This window comes from Falco biarmicus, chromosome 11, assembly GCF_023638135.1.
Source record: "Falco biarmicus isolate bFalBia1 chromosome 11, bFalBia1.pri, whole genome shotgun sequence".
In the NCBI taxonomy this organism is placed as follows: domain Eukaryota; kingdom Metazoa; phylum Chordata; class Aves; order Falconiformes; family Falconidae; genus Falco; species Falco biarmicus.
In genome coordinates this window covers 21,931,348-21,944,750 of record NC_079298.1, presented here as the reverse complement: position 1 = coordinate 21,944,750, position 13,403 = coordinate 21,931,348, and the positions used below count along the sequence as shown (strand labels likewise).

General features: G+C 38.5%; 1 protein-coding gene across 5 annotated transcripts in view; it reads left to right on the top strand.

Moving 5' to 3' along the window:
• Positions 1 to 13,403, top strand: part of ABCA4 (ATP binding cassette subfamily A member 4) — an 84,616-nt gene that overhangs the window by 34,469 nt on the left and 36,744 nt on the right. For all 5 annotated transcript variants that reach the window (XR_008824676.1, XM_056356144.1, XM_056356143.1 and 2 more), the window contains 5 exons: positions 2,611 to 2,816; positions 3,615 to 3,791; positions 6,726 to 6,948; positions 8,793 to 9,014; positions 10,915 to 11,119. Coding sequence is in view for 4 of the 5 variants with exons in the window: in XM_056356144.1 (XP_056212119.1) it covers positions 2,611 to 2,816; positions 3,615 to 3,791; positions 6,726 to 6,948; positions 8,793 to 9,014; positions 10,915 to 11,119 (1,033 nt within the window). In the remaining variant the exon portion in view is untranslated. The remainder of the gene's footprint in view (positions 1 to 2,610; positions 2,817 to 3,614; positions 3,792 to 6,725; positions 6,949 to 8,792; positions 9,015 to 10,914; positions 11,120 to 13,403) is intronic.

Here is a 13,403-nt window from a genome sequence, read left to right as displayed (position 1 = left end):
CATTGGACCATTTTAAATTGTTAAATAATTACTGGGAGAAGATCTGAAATAAATTTCCCCAAGTGCTTGATGAATTTTGATACAGTGAAGTTTATGAAGGCACAAGCTGTGTTGCAATTCACTGAAAAAAAAACTAAGCAGAGCAGTCTTTGTTTTGAATACAAGTGAAGTTAAGATGTTACAAGAAAGAAATTCTAGCTTTTGGCTAGTAGATTACAATATAAAATCTCTTTTAACTCTGTGAATTATTGCAACACTGGTGTCTTAGCCTATGTTCTTACACAAGCCTCAGTTTTATTCTACTAATGCAGAATTTCTATAACCATTTGTGTTTTCTGTTCTGAACACTTGCTGCTTCCTTGACTGGACCCCTGGATAAGGACCCCTGAACTGCTCCTCAGCCCAGTTCAGACACTGTCTATTCTGCAGTGAAAATCTAGACAAATCAGTTGTCTGTCAGTACTTTGCCAGTGCCATTCCCCTGGAGAGCTACATGAGTTCTTCTGCAGCTGCAACAAATACCTTGAAATTATTTCTCATAACAAAGAAACAGCAAACAGTCCTCCAGACGCTGCAAAGGCACAGTTCCGAAGCAGGACTTTGCTGTGGAAACGCTGACACTTTGGCAAGAACTAAACTGATTTCCAGATCTTTGTTAACTATGTGGGATAAATGTATCCCCCAAAAATTAATACAACCTGAGCCATCAGTCTAATTCAATATCTGTTCTGGCATACAAACCAGAAAGTTTTTCTGCCTTATTTTTCTTTCTGATATGAAAATCTATAGAGTTTAATTTTGTAAAGCAAAGTAGGAGAATGAACATTTGCAAAACACCAGGAAAAGTAAAGCTACAAACTAAAAAAGTTATCAGTTTAAGCACTATTTTATTTTGCTGCCAGCTAAAAATGTATTTTCATATAGATCCCGTTAAACTGTGATACTTCAGGTTTTAAAGGAAACAGAGCATGATTTATCACAACAAAAGGTTACCTAAAGGAGTCCTCAAGATGTCTGCCCATTAAATAACAAGCTGCTGGCATAAGCAATTTGATGTGGAGTAACTGTCGGTTGTTGACCAGGGAGAGATGATCAAGAAAATCAGATCAAACAAGTTAGCCTCCTGGAATTTTATGAGGCGAGAAAATTCAATAAGTATCTTCTCAGTCCATCAGGAGGTTAAATAATTCTACTCTTTAGTAATGTCTTGCCAATTCTGGAGGGGGGGGGGGGGGGGGGAAGCTAAATGTACAAACATAAGTCTGTAATTCTACACATAACTAATGATAGAGTTTGTAGGGTTCACAATCTTGTTGTCTTACAATGCCTGTTAAGTAGGAATTAAATAGGGGGACGTAAAGGGCTTAGATTTTGATGATTTGGTGTCTTGCATATGGAGTGATAATAATACATTTCACAGTAATGACAGAGACTAAGAAAGAAGGCTATTTGCTGTGAAGGGGAAGCTACATTTTATTATTGAGATAGCCAAAGCATGTTTACTTAAGCCAGCAAGTTAATCACATGTCAGAATTTAGTAGCAACACAATATTATCAGTAAGATCAATGGACTAGTTGACTGCCACTAAATAGGAATAAATGCTTAAATACCTAAGAGACTTTAATATTCAAATTTATGCTCTGATTTTCCCAGCAATTCACTTGATGAAGTGCTTTTCTGCTGGAGTCCATAGCTAATGTGCTTTTCTTATGGATCAGTCATCCTTTAGCTCCCTGATGTTCACTCAGGCATTTCCTAAGCTGAAAACAATGTCCCTGAACTTGAAAAAGGATAGTGTTTTCATTCAGCTGGACTGCTAAAAGGCTGTCATGGCCAGATATATTTTGTAGATGAGTTAATTTTATCTCCAGGATGCAGACTGTCAAGAAAGTTGCTGATACTGGGACCTCATCTGTGCTACAGCTTTAGCCTTTCCAATTCAGATACTTGCCTTATTGAGGGAACTTCCAAGTATAGTCCAAGTGGCAGAGTTCATGTTTCCATGCTGGATGATTGCAGTGACTTAACTAGAGTTAAATATATTTGTTTAAATTATTTCATTCTACCTAATTAGTAAACATGATACCATAGGCTTTGGCTGAACCCAGTACTGGCTGTATGTTTTGTACAGGTACATCTACATTTGCCATGTTATACTTAAATTTACAGCACAGCTCCTGCTTTAGTGGCCACCCTCGCTTGATTTCTTCCTTGTCAGGATGGACGTTTCTTGAGCTTGGAGTAAGGCAATCCTTAAATGTCAGGAATAAGCTGCTTTCAAAATTATTCCATCCACTCACATTGACCACAGCAATGCTAAATCTGAGGTTTACAGTTCTTATTAGGGAGAATGATGTTTCTGAGCTGGTATTGGTAATGCTGTGTGTTTTGAATTTGTCATCAGAATTAGAGTAAGAATAGAGGATCTTTCAGGAAGGAGGAGAGAGCCAACTTCTAATGGTTTCAGCATAAGCTTTTAAAGCTGAAAATAGCAACTACTTCAGATTAACCTATCTCTTTTTTCTGTTTTCAACTACTGATGTTTGCTTTAATGTATACCTCTTAATAGTTTATTCCCAGGTGATTTTTCTCTTTATGGTTATTTGTAGTGCTTGACCTTGGATAAATTTGAAGGTTATCTTGATGAAACTCAACTGATTCATCAAGCCCTTCATCTGCTGGAGGAAAACAAATTCTGGGCTGGTGTGGTTTTTCCAGACATAGAGCCTACAGCGAGCAGTCTTCCACCACATGTGACATACAAGATCCGGATGGACATAGATGCAGTAGAGAAAACAAACAAAATCAAAGACCGGTATGTGATAGTTCTTGCCTTCTCAGTTCTTGCCTGCCATAACATGAATATGAGAGACATAAGGATATTAGAACCTGCATTAGATACGTGCATGAAATAGAACTGTATTCACAATAGTGTAATGCAGTGCAGAATCCATCTCCAGTTACCAGGTACACAAGTGGTATCACTCTTGTGACAGTTAGGCCAGGCAGTGAGTAGGTTCATGGATACATGGCAAAGTGAATGAGACTGCTCAGAATCTATTCAGTAATCTGCTTAAGTTTTTAGTTGGCTCCATCACTTGGAGAGACAGACAAGGAGGTCCTACATGGTTTGTGACCCAGCTGTCCTCCACCTGGACAGTAGAACTTCTCTACTTTTCCTCCTCAAGTCCCTCTCAAATGGACTCACTTAAAGGAATAGCAGGAATAATTTCTCAGGATTGTCTACATAGAGGAATATAATGGTGGCTGGTAGTTGCAATCCAGCTGTTTCAGTTTAATCTCCAAGGATACTGTATTCCAAATACAGTTATTTCTATTCTGGAACAGCTACTCTGTTAATTTATGTACATTTTTGGCCAAAATTGCTATTCTGTGTCAGTGTAGAGAAAATTAAAGGAAACAAAATAACCTTGGAGGTCATATACTTTCTCAAGCAATGTGGTCTGACAGACCAAAATTTAGAAAAGACAATTCCAGGCAGTGCCTCTACAATTTCAGTAGCTAAGATGTATCTATTAATATTTATCCCCTGCCCTTCTCCTAAAACCACTGTTTACCCAAATGATTTCCATGTGAATTTTTTTTTTTTGAGGTACTGGGATCCTGGTCCAAGAGCTGATCCTGTGGATGATTTACGGTATATCTGGGGAGGCTTTGCATATCTCCAAGACATGATTGAGCATGGGATTATAAAGACCCAGACCAACACTGAAGTGCCATTAGGAATTTATCTGCAGCAAATGCCATATCCATGTTTTGTGGATGATGTGTGAGTAAAAGCAGTTTGTCTCAAATCTGATGAATACTTGGATTGCTGGGTGCTTCAAGACTCTCAAGCACCAGTTCTAACCCTAGTCCTAAGGTATATATGCAAGAGCAATAACTGAGACATAACTGAATTAATTTGTTCTTTTCCTTATCCTGCTGTAACCCAGAATCCAGAAGCCAGTTTTGCCAAGATTCTACACCTAATCCCAGTCTTGGCCTTTGTTGCATCCAGGCAACTAGTGTCCAGACTTAAAATGAACACAAAACACTGGCCCCTTCAAAGCAGCAGTTTTCTTCCAATTTCCAAAAAATAATCCGGGTCTTTTTGGCCTTACTTTTCCAGGCAATAATAATAACTGAAACCTTAATATTGATTACAGATGAGAATCTGTTGTCAGCAGGGCACCCCGATTCTAACAATTATAACAATGTCAGCCCTGGAACTACCCCTGTGATTACACAGGAGCCAGAAAAAAATGTAATCTCCTAAAAAGTTTTTTTCTAACTAAAACTAAGTCTCATGCTATAGCATATGACCAGTGTGTGTGTGACAAAACTGAACACAAAGCACTGAACCATGTTAAAACAAAGACTGCCTCCTTCAGTTACCTGTGCAGAATCCCTTGGAGTGCAGTAAGCTTTTCTCTAACTACATCTCTAAACCCCACTTTCTTTAGATCCAAAGAATCATTTCCTAAGAAGAAATGGAACAGAAAATGGTTGTCCCAATGGAATTGGTACCTTTCTTGCTATCTCTGTGAGTCTTGAGGAATCAAACAAACCCAGTCTCTTCAAGTGTGTTATGAAACCCTAACCATAGACTTCATCATATCTAGATATGGTAGTACCCAAAGCTGTAGGTTTTGTTCCTTGAAGACACCTACAGGCTTTGCAGAATCCCAAGACAATTTAGGCTCCTAAGACTCTTTCCTTTCAAGATCCTAACTACAACTCTAAACAGGATTCTGTTTATAACTACATGACTAGTATCTGCAATCAAACTGGATATATGGCATTGGTTTCTGTTAACATCAGCTCTCTCCCCTTCCCTAGTGGATGCTACAGTTTTCAACAATAACCTGGTGTTCTCTAACCTTCTTCTCCCTAATGCCTGTCCATGTTTTTTATGCAGATTGACTGGTTTTTGTCTTAAATCTCATATTAATCTAGCAAAGGATTCCAGGACTGTGTCTGCAGTTCATTACTGCAGACACCAGGAGTTTCTTTCCCTGGGAAGAACAGAATGAAGAAGCTAAAGGAGAAAGAGGTGGTTTGTTTTTCTGTAATGAAGAAAGAGAGGCTTGCTCCTGGGTGTGGAGATTTCACGGCTGCACAGAGGCAGTGGGGCTGTGGATGCTGTGATTCCTCCTTTAGCACTGCCTGAAACAGCGTGGGTGTTTCAGATTATATGAAGTGGTACCTCTTCCCCGTTCATGTTGTACCTGTTCCAGTGCTACAATTTGTGACTGTCTTGGTATACATTTCACTCCAAGAACCAAAAAAACCCCAAACCCAAACAAACAAAAAACTTCAAACAAACAAAAAAAAGCACTATAAAAATAATTTCATAGTTCTATTGGTGTGCTCTGTGCAGGCAAATGCTAATAATTCAGATAACAGCAGATTGCAGACATACATAATTTGATCTGTCGTTCCCACTGGTCATTACCTGTTAGTCTGACAAAATATCACCCTGGTGGGCCTGCTGTTTATTTCCTACCCACTGAGAATACTGCAGAGGCAGAAACCCTATCTGTGCAAAAGGTCTCTGAAGCCTGCAGCAGCCATGCACAATTCAGGGCTGATATCCAACCCCAGTGATTGCATCTGCAGAGAGCCTCCTTAAGTGAAGCAAGTGCATTGTCATGGCAAACGTATGCTGTGCTATGCAGGCCTAGTGCTGGGTTACATGTGTCTGCCAACAGGCAAAATGCCAAAGCTTAGCTTTGTTTCAGCAGGCCAGATTGCTTTTCAGGAATTTTTGGTGAAAAAGTTAAGATTTTCCATTTGTTTTGACAATGGAATAGCTAGGATAGCATACGGAAAAAATGTAGTTCTGTAGGGGTCATATTTAGGAAGCTGAAGGCTTTTTGCTCCCTTTTGGTTTTAACAGCTCTAAGCTTTTGGCCTTTAAAGAATCAACTGCATTTGGTTTTCATCATAATTTCATTGGAAAATTGCAATCCCAAATTCATAGAAAATGTGTTCAGCTTTATCACCCCAAAATTTCTTTCTCACCGTGACAGCACACTTGGGGCAGTGCTTTACCAAGAAGCATCTGCCATGGCTGAACCGCCATAGAGCCTGGGGGGAGGGACAGAGGGGGAGCAGCATCTTCATCACAGTACATGAAGGGCAACTCACAGCAGCCTGTCCCAGCGCTGCCATTTTGGAAGTGGTACTGTGTGAAATATTCCCAACGCATTCCCCCAGTCATGGTTTGTATGAATTTCAGCAGCTTTTCTGGCAACATCTGATGCTTCTAACGGTTAATTTGTTTAATTATTTTGCCAGTGAATCTGGGGAGCATAAGAAGACAGTGACATAGCCAAATTGTTAAAGTTAGAATATGTCTGAAGATATTCCTTGTACATCATAGTAAAAGCATTATGGCAATTCACTGTGAAGAGAGAGGTGTTTTCATGAGTCACCACATTTTGTAGCCTTCAGTAACCCTCAGAACCTCTTTGTAAAATAAAAATAACATTTGTCTGTCTCACGGGAGTGTAGCAACCATTAGTTCATTAATTTTCAGGTTGCTCGTGAACTTCACAATGTGTGAACAATGTGTTGTTGACGTTTAGACTGAGAATTTCCAGCCCGTTTTAACAAATCCATTCTTCTCTACTCCTTTTCCTTTTTGTTCATGCTTTTCATGTCAATATTTCATTGTTTTACCTAAATTTAATTCATTTCTCCCTTCTTGCTTTGGTAGCTTCATGATCACCTTAAACCGCGCCTTTCCCATCTTCATGGTGCTAGCTTGGATATATTCAGTTTCCATGACTGTGAAGAGTATAGTGCTGGAGAAAGAAATGCGTCTGAAAGAGGCTATGAAGAACCGGGGTATAACTAATGGGGTGATTTGGTGCACTTGGTTCCTAGACAGCTTTGTCGTGATGGCTGTGAGCACCTTCCTCCTCACAGCACTGATTATGGTAAGGATCGCTACTCTCAAACTCACCGTTGTGTTTGTACTGTTGATACTAGTTTGCTGTTGAGAAAGAACAGTAGCCATTCATAGGGAATATGAATGGCTGGTGGCCTCTTCTGATCACAGCAGGCAGCAGGCACATTCTTCTAAGCAGACCTAATGACAGCACTAGCACTTGGCAGAGACAGAAAGATAAATTCACTAGGAAGATTTATTGTGGTATCCCCCCCAGAACAGTACATCAAGCTGATTACTCTGTATATTTTATTTCCTGTAGACAGAGGCAGATCTCTCAAGAAATAATAATTTTCTTTAAATAGAAGGGATCATAATATGAAGAATTTTAATTTCTTAATTCACCATAGGTGATTCATTTATAATATTCAGTGCTTGCCTGCTTAGAATTGATGCCACTATTTCAATGGAAAAGGAGACTGCAAGGGCAGAACTTACAGGACAGTCTGAAAAAAAACCCAAAACAAACAAAAGCCAAAACCAAAAATCTTTTAGCTCTGTGACTCAGAATTTCTGTAATTTCTGTAATTTTTCTAACTTTTCAGGACAGTTTGGATGTTGTCTCTAAGGACTACCTCTTACCTCTGTTACCTGAGAACCAAGCTCCTCCTGGCTGCTATATTTAGTTATATAAAGCTTTACATTTTGATAAGGAATAATGCCCTTGCATCTTTTCTGATGTGGGGAACTGGTATTGGTATAAATGTATAGTTAGGGTTCAATCTCCTCTATCTTATCAGCCTGCCCTGATGAATCCTAGTTACTTGCAGTTCCATTACAGCTTGGGTGGATAGAGAAAGCTTACTTTATGTGCTACACTGGTTTAATTAAAAATGAGGAGGTAGTTAATACCAGAGAGGAATGTGCTTATACCTGTAATTTGCTTCCTTTACTGGATTTCGCTGTGCCTGTGTGACGCACCTTTGTAAATACATTCTTAGGAGAGATTGTATCACTGTTGATAAAGAAATCGGTCTTAGAGGCCCACTGGGACATTGCAACAATATTGAGACCTGTTTAGGGCTTTATTGATCTATTTGAGCCTTATATAAGGGTCAGAACAAAGTTGAGCCTAATAAATAGATCTCAGCATTGTTTTTTAAGAGTAAATAAATAATCAGCAGCAGTACATGCTCTTCTTGAGAGGGAACATTTAATCTACAAAAGCTCTAAAGAAGAAAGGTCCATTAAAGTTCACTCTGTGGGTTAGTTAGTACGGAAGGATCTCTGAGAAACTACACTTGGATTCCTCAGCTGTGATAAGCTTCTGGAGTCTGAATACCATGTATGTGCAGAAACTCTATAATTTTCCTGGGGCTTTTTTTGGATTTTGGTTTTTGGTTTTTTTTATGAAGATGCATTTTGTTGGACTTCCTTACATTGTCTTTCCTGCACATTGAGCAAGTGGATTGAGGAGAAGATGAGAGGAGATCAATGAAAATTTATTATGATAGTTCAAATAGTTTTATTTACAGTGTATGAATTTCCAAGCAGGCACATCATGCTTGGAATCATTTGCTTATTAAGACAGGGACAGAATGTCTGTTTTCAAGCAGTTATGATCTTAATTCAGTCATCAAATATGAATATGAACTCCACAGCCAGTTGTACTAACCTGAAATCACAATCCAGGAGCAGGGATCAAGTTAGTTGAAGGATTTGTTACTGTAATGATCTCAGGTGTTGAAACTACTGCCTGAGAGAGTTAGAAGTCATATCAGGTAAGGAAGACTGGCCTATTACATGTTACATGTCAATAGCAATTCTGACCTTTCCTGCTAGTTCAGAAAGTGGCAGTACTTCTAAATTTTTCTGTTTTCCTTTTGCTTACAGTTTGGACAAGTACTACATTATAGCAGTCCACTTCTCTTGTTTCTATTCCTACTGACGTTCATCACAGCCACCATAATGCAGTGTTTCTTGTTCAGCACCTTCTTCTCCAAAGCAAATCTAGCAGCTGCCTGCAGTGGTGTCATCTACTTCACCTTGTACCTGCCCCACATTGTCTGCTTTGTCTGGCAAGACCACATGACTATTAATCTGAAGATCCTAGCAGTAAGTCTTTCACAGATTTTATGGTATCTTTGGGTTCAAACTTTAGCTGCCCTCACTATGCATATGTAAGTAACAAAGCATTGCACACCTCTCTCTTCCTCTCTGCTTTTTTGATCCAGAGAGGGAGACCTCTGAATCTCTCTCAAAAAATTTAGGGATTGCAAGTGAATAAGCAGACCTACTGACCAAGAGATATTTTCATGGCTTTTAGAAAACTCAGTAAAAATTATTTTACTTTTTGAATGCTAGGAGATTATCATAATGTTCAAAAAATTTTTAACACTTCCTTATAAACTTCAGCTATGTTTAATATATACAAAGGCAATTCACAAAATGGGGACAGTTATCTTTCTCGCGTGCCATAACCTAATTAACAGGGTAATGTCTAAGGATGAGAAGACCTCAGGTTCACATTCCTTCTTTACCTGAACAGAATTAGGATTTAAACCCAAGTACCAAAGTTCTGTAGAAATACCTTCTGCGTAAGAAGTTGTGGACATTCTCCATGCAGTGCTTCCTTGTTGGTTGTCTTCCATTATAGGTAAAAAACATAACAGTTCAGTGGAGGTGGAAACTTCTTGCTGTTTTTTGAAATGGAACTGTGAACTTAAAGTGATTTTCCATTGCTCAGTGGATCAGGAAAGGGGAGCAGGTGTTTGAATCCACTCTCCCCATCTCTGCTGAGCATTCTACCAACCTTGGTAAAAGAGAAGTACTGTCTTTTCCTCTTGCACTAGGAAATGTAATGAAAAAGAAAACAAAACACTTTAAAGGCTATAACTAAGTGTAAATATGGCTGTGAATCAGCATGCTTAATTGATGTACTGTATAGATGTAGTTCTACCAAGTAAGGCGATAATTGCAAAGTTTGATCCTGTCATTAAGTCAGGAAATGAGTAGGGTTGGCCTCTTACAAGTTCTGATTTGGGAAGAAATCTTGAGACTAGTGCACAGTCTGAGCATAAAGACAACTTTCTCCTCCTCCTAAAGTGGAGGAGGAGACATTCTGGTAAGAAAGGATATTTGCTGGCCAGAAATCATGAATATTTTTCTCTGTTCCTGTTACATTTAGTCTTTTATTGTTCAGAGGTTGGTCTTCAAAGAAGAGCTAATTACAAGGGATGATAAGGGGTGGGCTGTCCATGTGTCAGGGGCCTGAAGAAAAACAATTTTTTTTAAGAACAAGTAAATTAATTGAATGATGAATGTATTGCTGAAAACTAAATATTTTTTTACTTAGCCCACTATGATAATGCTTCACTGAGAGTTGCTGTCGGGATCCCTCTTGTCCCCTCATTTTCCTAAGATCTGACATTCCTGGCTGAACTACATATCCTGTGAAACAGCTCTATATCATTTCTTGCTCTTTTTTTGCAATACAACATTGAAAAGGATGTTTGAATCCTGTACTGTTTTATTGGTTTGTTGTGTGAGAACCAGGTAGCAGACACACCAAGGGAGGGGTTGGTTGTGGTTTTCCTTATCCTGAGCATCTGGTGTACTTTCTGCCTCGATCCTCAATAGTGGCCCTGCCCCATATACTCAGGAAATATTTTCTTTCTCCATGGTAGGCAAAGGTGTACACTGCAGATTTCTAGATGCATCTACAGTATTTTCAGAACAGAGACATCAATGGGAAAAAACAAGCTGTGAAGGTTACCTAGTAGCTAAAGAAAGTACAGCCAAGGTTTAATTCAGTCTGTTATGGCTAAATACTGCTTAGAATTGCTGCCATTCAGAGGATTAAATATCCGGGTCCAATATAGTGTGAAAACGCTTTTTCCTGATCAGTTGTTAGGCATTATCAGTTTTGAAGTCCAGTCCCTGAAGGTCATTGGTTTTTTGTGCTTGCTTTACAAAATGTCCCTCTGAGTTGAATATATTTTTTTCTTTATTCCAGAGTTTGCTTTCTCAAGTAGCTTTTGGTTTTGGTACAGAATATTTGTCACGCTATGAAGAGCAAGGTCTTGGCCTACAGTGGGGTAACATCAGAACCAGTCCCTTGGAAGGAGATGAATATAGTTTTCTTTTTTCCATTAAAATGATGCTTTGTGACGCTTTTATTTATGGAGTACTTTCTTGGTATTTTGATAATGTTTTTCCAGGTATGTCGATTTCTGATTCATACAAGGTAGTGGTATTTGTTATAAAATGTGTTAGTCTAATCACTGAGTATTTCTGTCAGGAAAAGGGTATTTGACATTGCAGATTGTGAGTCTTATCCAGTATAGCACCACTGATTTATTAAGGACTTCCACTTTTCTCTCTTTTGTTTTTCCTTTCTCTTATTTTAGTCCTGAAAAGGAGGAAAGAGTGAGGAGGATAACATTACTGGTCCTTTTGAAATTTAAATAGAAAATAATTATCAAAATATCATCTGTTAAAAGCCAATTTGTGTGTATATTTTTCTTTTGAGAAGTTTCAACCATATCTAGTGAGAATTTTTAAATTTTTTGAAAATATAGAAATAACAGTCCTAGTTCACATAATACTATGGCCACATTAGGCCACCTGTTTTTTAAAGGATAGTATGATTTCCTGAGGTGAATATTGTGTCCTAGACAGCTGTGAAAGTTCCTATGTGGATGTATTTTATTTCTAAATGGGAGTCCTAGTTCTAGTGCGAGTTCACAGAAGGATTTCCTTTGTTATCAGTTACAAAGTTTGGGAACTTTTTATGACAAAATGGTTTGTCCTTGTAGCTTAAATTATTATCTTCTTATTGAATATTATTACAATATAATAAATGCAGATTCTTATGCTGTACAAGCAAGTGAGCTTTCTTTTCTTTTCATTAATTTATTACTCCTACATGTGAACTACAGTTCCAGGATGTGTTTCTTGGCAGATTGCTTTTTTCTCTTTTTTTCTTTTTTTTAAAAACAAAATAAAACCTCACTTTTTGCTTGACTGGTTACTCAGAATTTGAGACCTTGCAGATTTTTTAGCTGTGAAGGGAAACTAATGATGGATAAGGGAGTATGGTGCTTTTCTGCACATATCACAACAGTTAATCCAAGTCAAGAAAAGAAGGGTTTGTTAAATGGTTTTAGATGAGGATTTTTTGCTTCAAAATTAACATATTACTGTAAGACTGCTTTGTTTCTGTCCCTACCAAAGTGAGCTATGCTACACCAAATTAATGCCTGTAAAGTTTTTAAGAAATGTGTCCTCACAAAGAATTTTAATGCAATTTTGGCATACTTATTTTCAAAGATGATGTGCAGTAACTTTCCTAGAAGCTCCTCTTTAGAGATGCCTGTGTTGCAACCCTGTTTAACTCTCTATTTAAAAAAGAATGCACAAACAACATACATTTCAATGAATACAGCAGGAATTAAATAAGATGGGTTTCTTTGCTCATGGATCCCACTTGGTGTTTTTTTCAGCCAGCATTTTACACAAAATTAATGCCTCTCAGGACTTCTATTCATTAGCTTCAGTTCTTCCCAATATTTGCTCTGAGTGTCTCCTTGGCTTTCTGTTCCTCTGTTTCTGTAGAATTTCTCATAGCATTTCTGTCACACACATGAAGACCTACCAAATCAATGCTGTAGTCTTTGAGGTTACTATATGAGTTCCCTAGCTAATCCTTTGAAACATATGGTTCAGCTCTTGCTCGAGTTTTCTCTGCAACCAGCCACCCATTGGCACACTGGTCCTTTGGCTATTTGAGCATTCTGCTTCATAATGGAGTTCCCTTGGATTTTGCATTCATCCTGAATGAGAAGCGGTTGTTTTAGCCACCAGCTTCAAAGAGGTATAATCCAGTCCATAACAAGTGCAAGGAAAACTGCTTATGGATGCAGACAGAGCATTTGTGTGCATTAATGGGAGCACAAGTGGTTGCCAGAAATACAGGGTACTTTTGGTAAGCCAGAAATAGGCAGACGCTTTCATGAACAGTGGTTTTCGGTATGGAAAACCTGACCATCTTTGAGTGAGCATCACAAATTCCCTTTGCTTATTTTGCAAGAGTAGCACAAGGCCAATAACATCCGGGTTCCCAAGGATGACAGTTGTAAACATAGTAGCTCAAATCCCTGCATTCTATAAAGCAATATGATCCAGGACAGCAGTATTGACTTGTACTAACTCTGGTCTGACCTGACAAGAACTGATAATGTTACTGTACTTTTTCTTTTCAAAACAATTAACGTGTGACCAAAAAGCCCATTTCTCCTTAAGAAAAGGATTACTCTGTTGTCACTTTTCCTGCAAAGCTGTGTGCTGAAGTAACAGCCAGAGTCTCTTTTCTCATTGCCAGTTGTGAATTCAGGCCCAGGGTGATAAGTGTAAATATAATAAGCTTTTCACTCATGTCAACCCTCAAGTGTTAAGTGGGCCTTAAAAGAAAATCCCTGAGTGGGGCTGGGATCCCATCTTAAG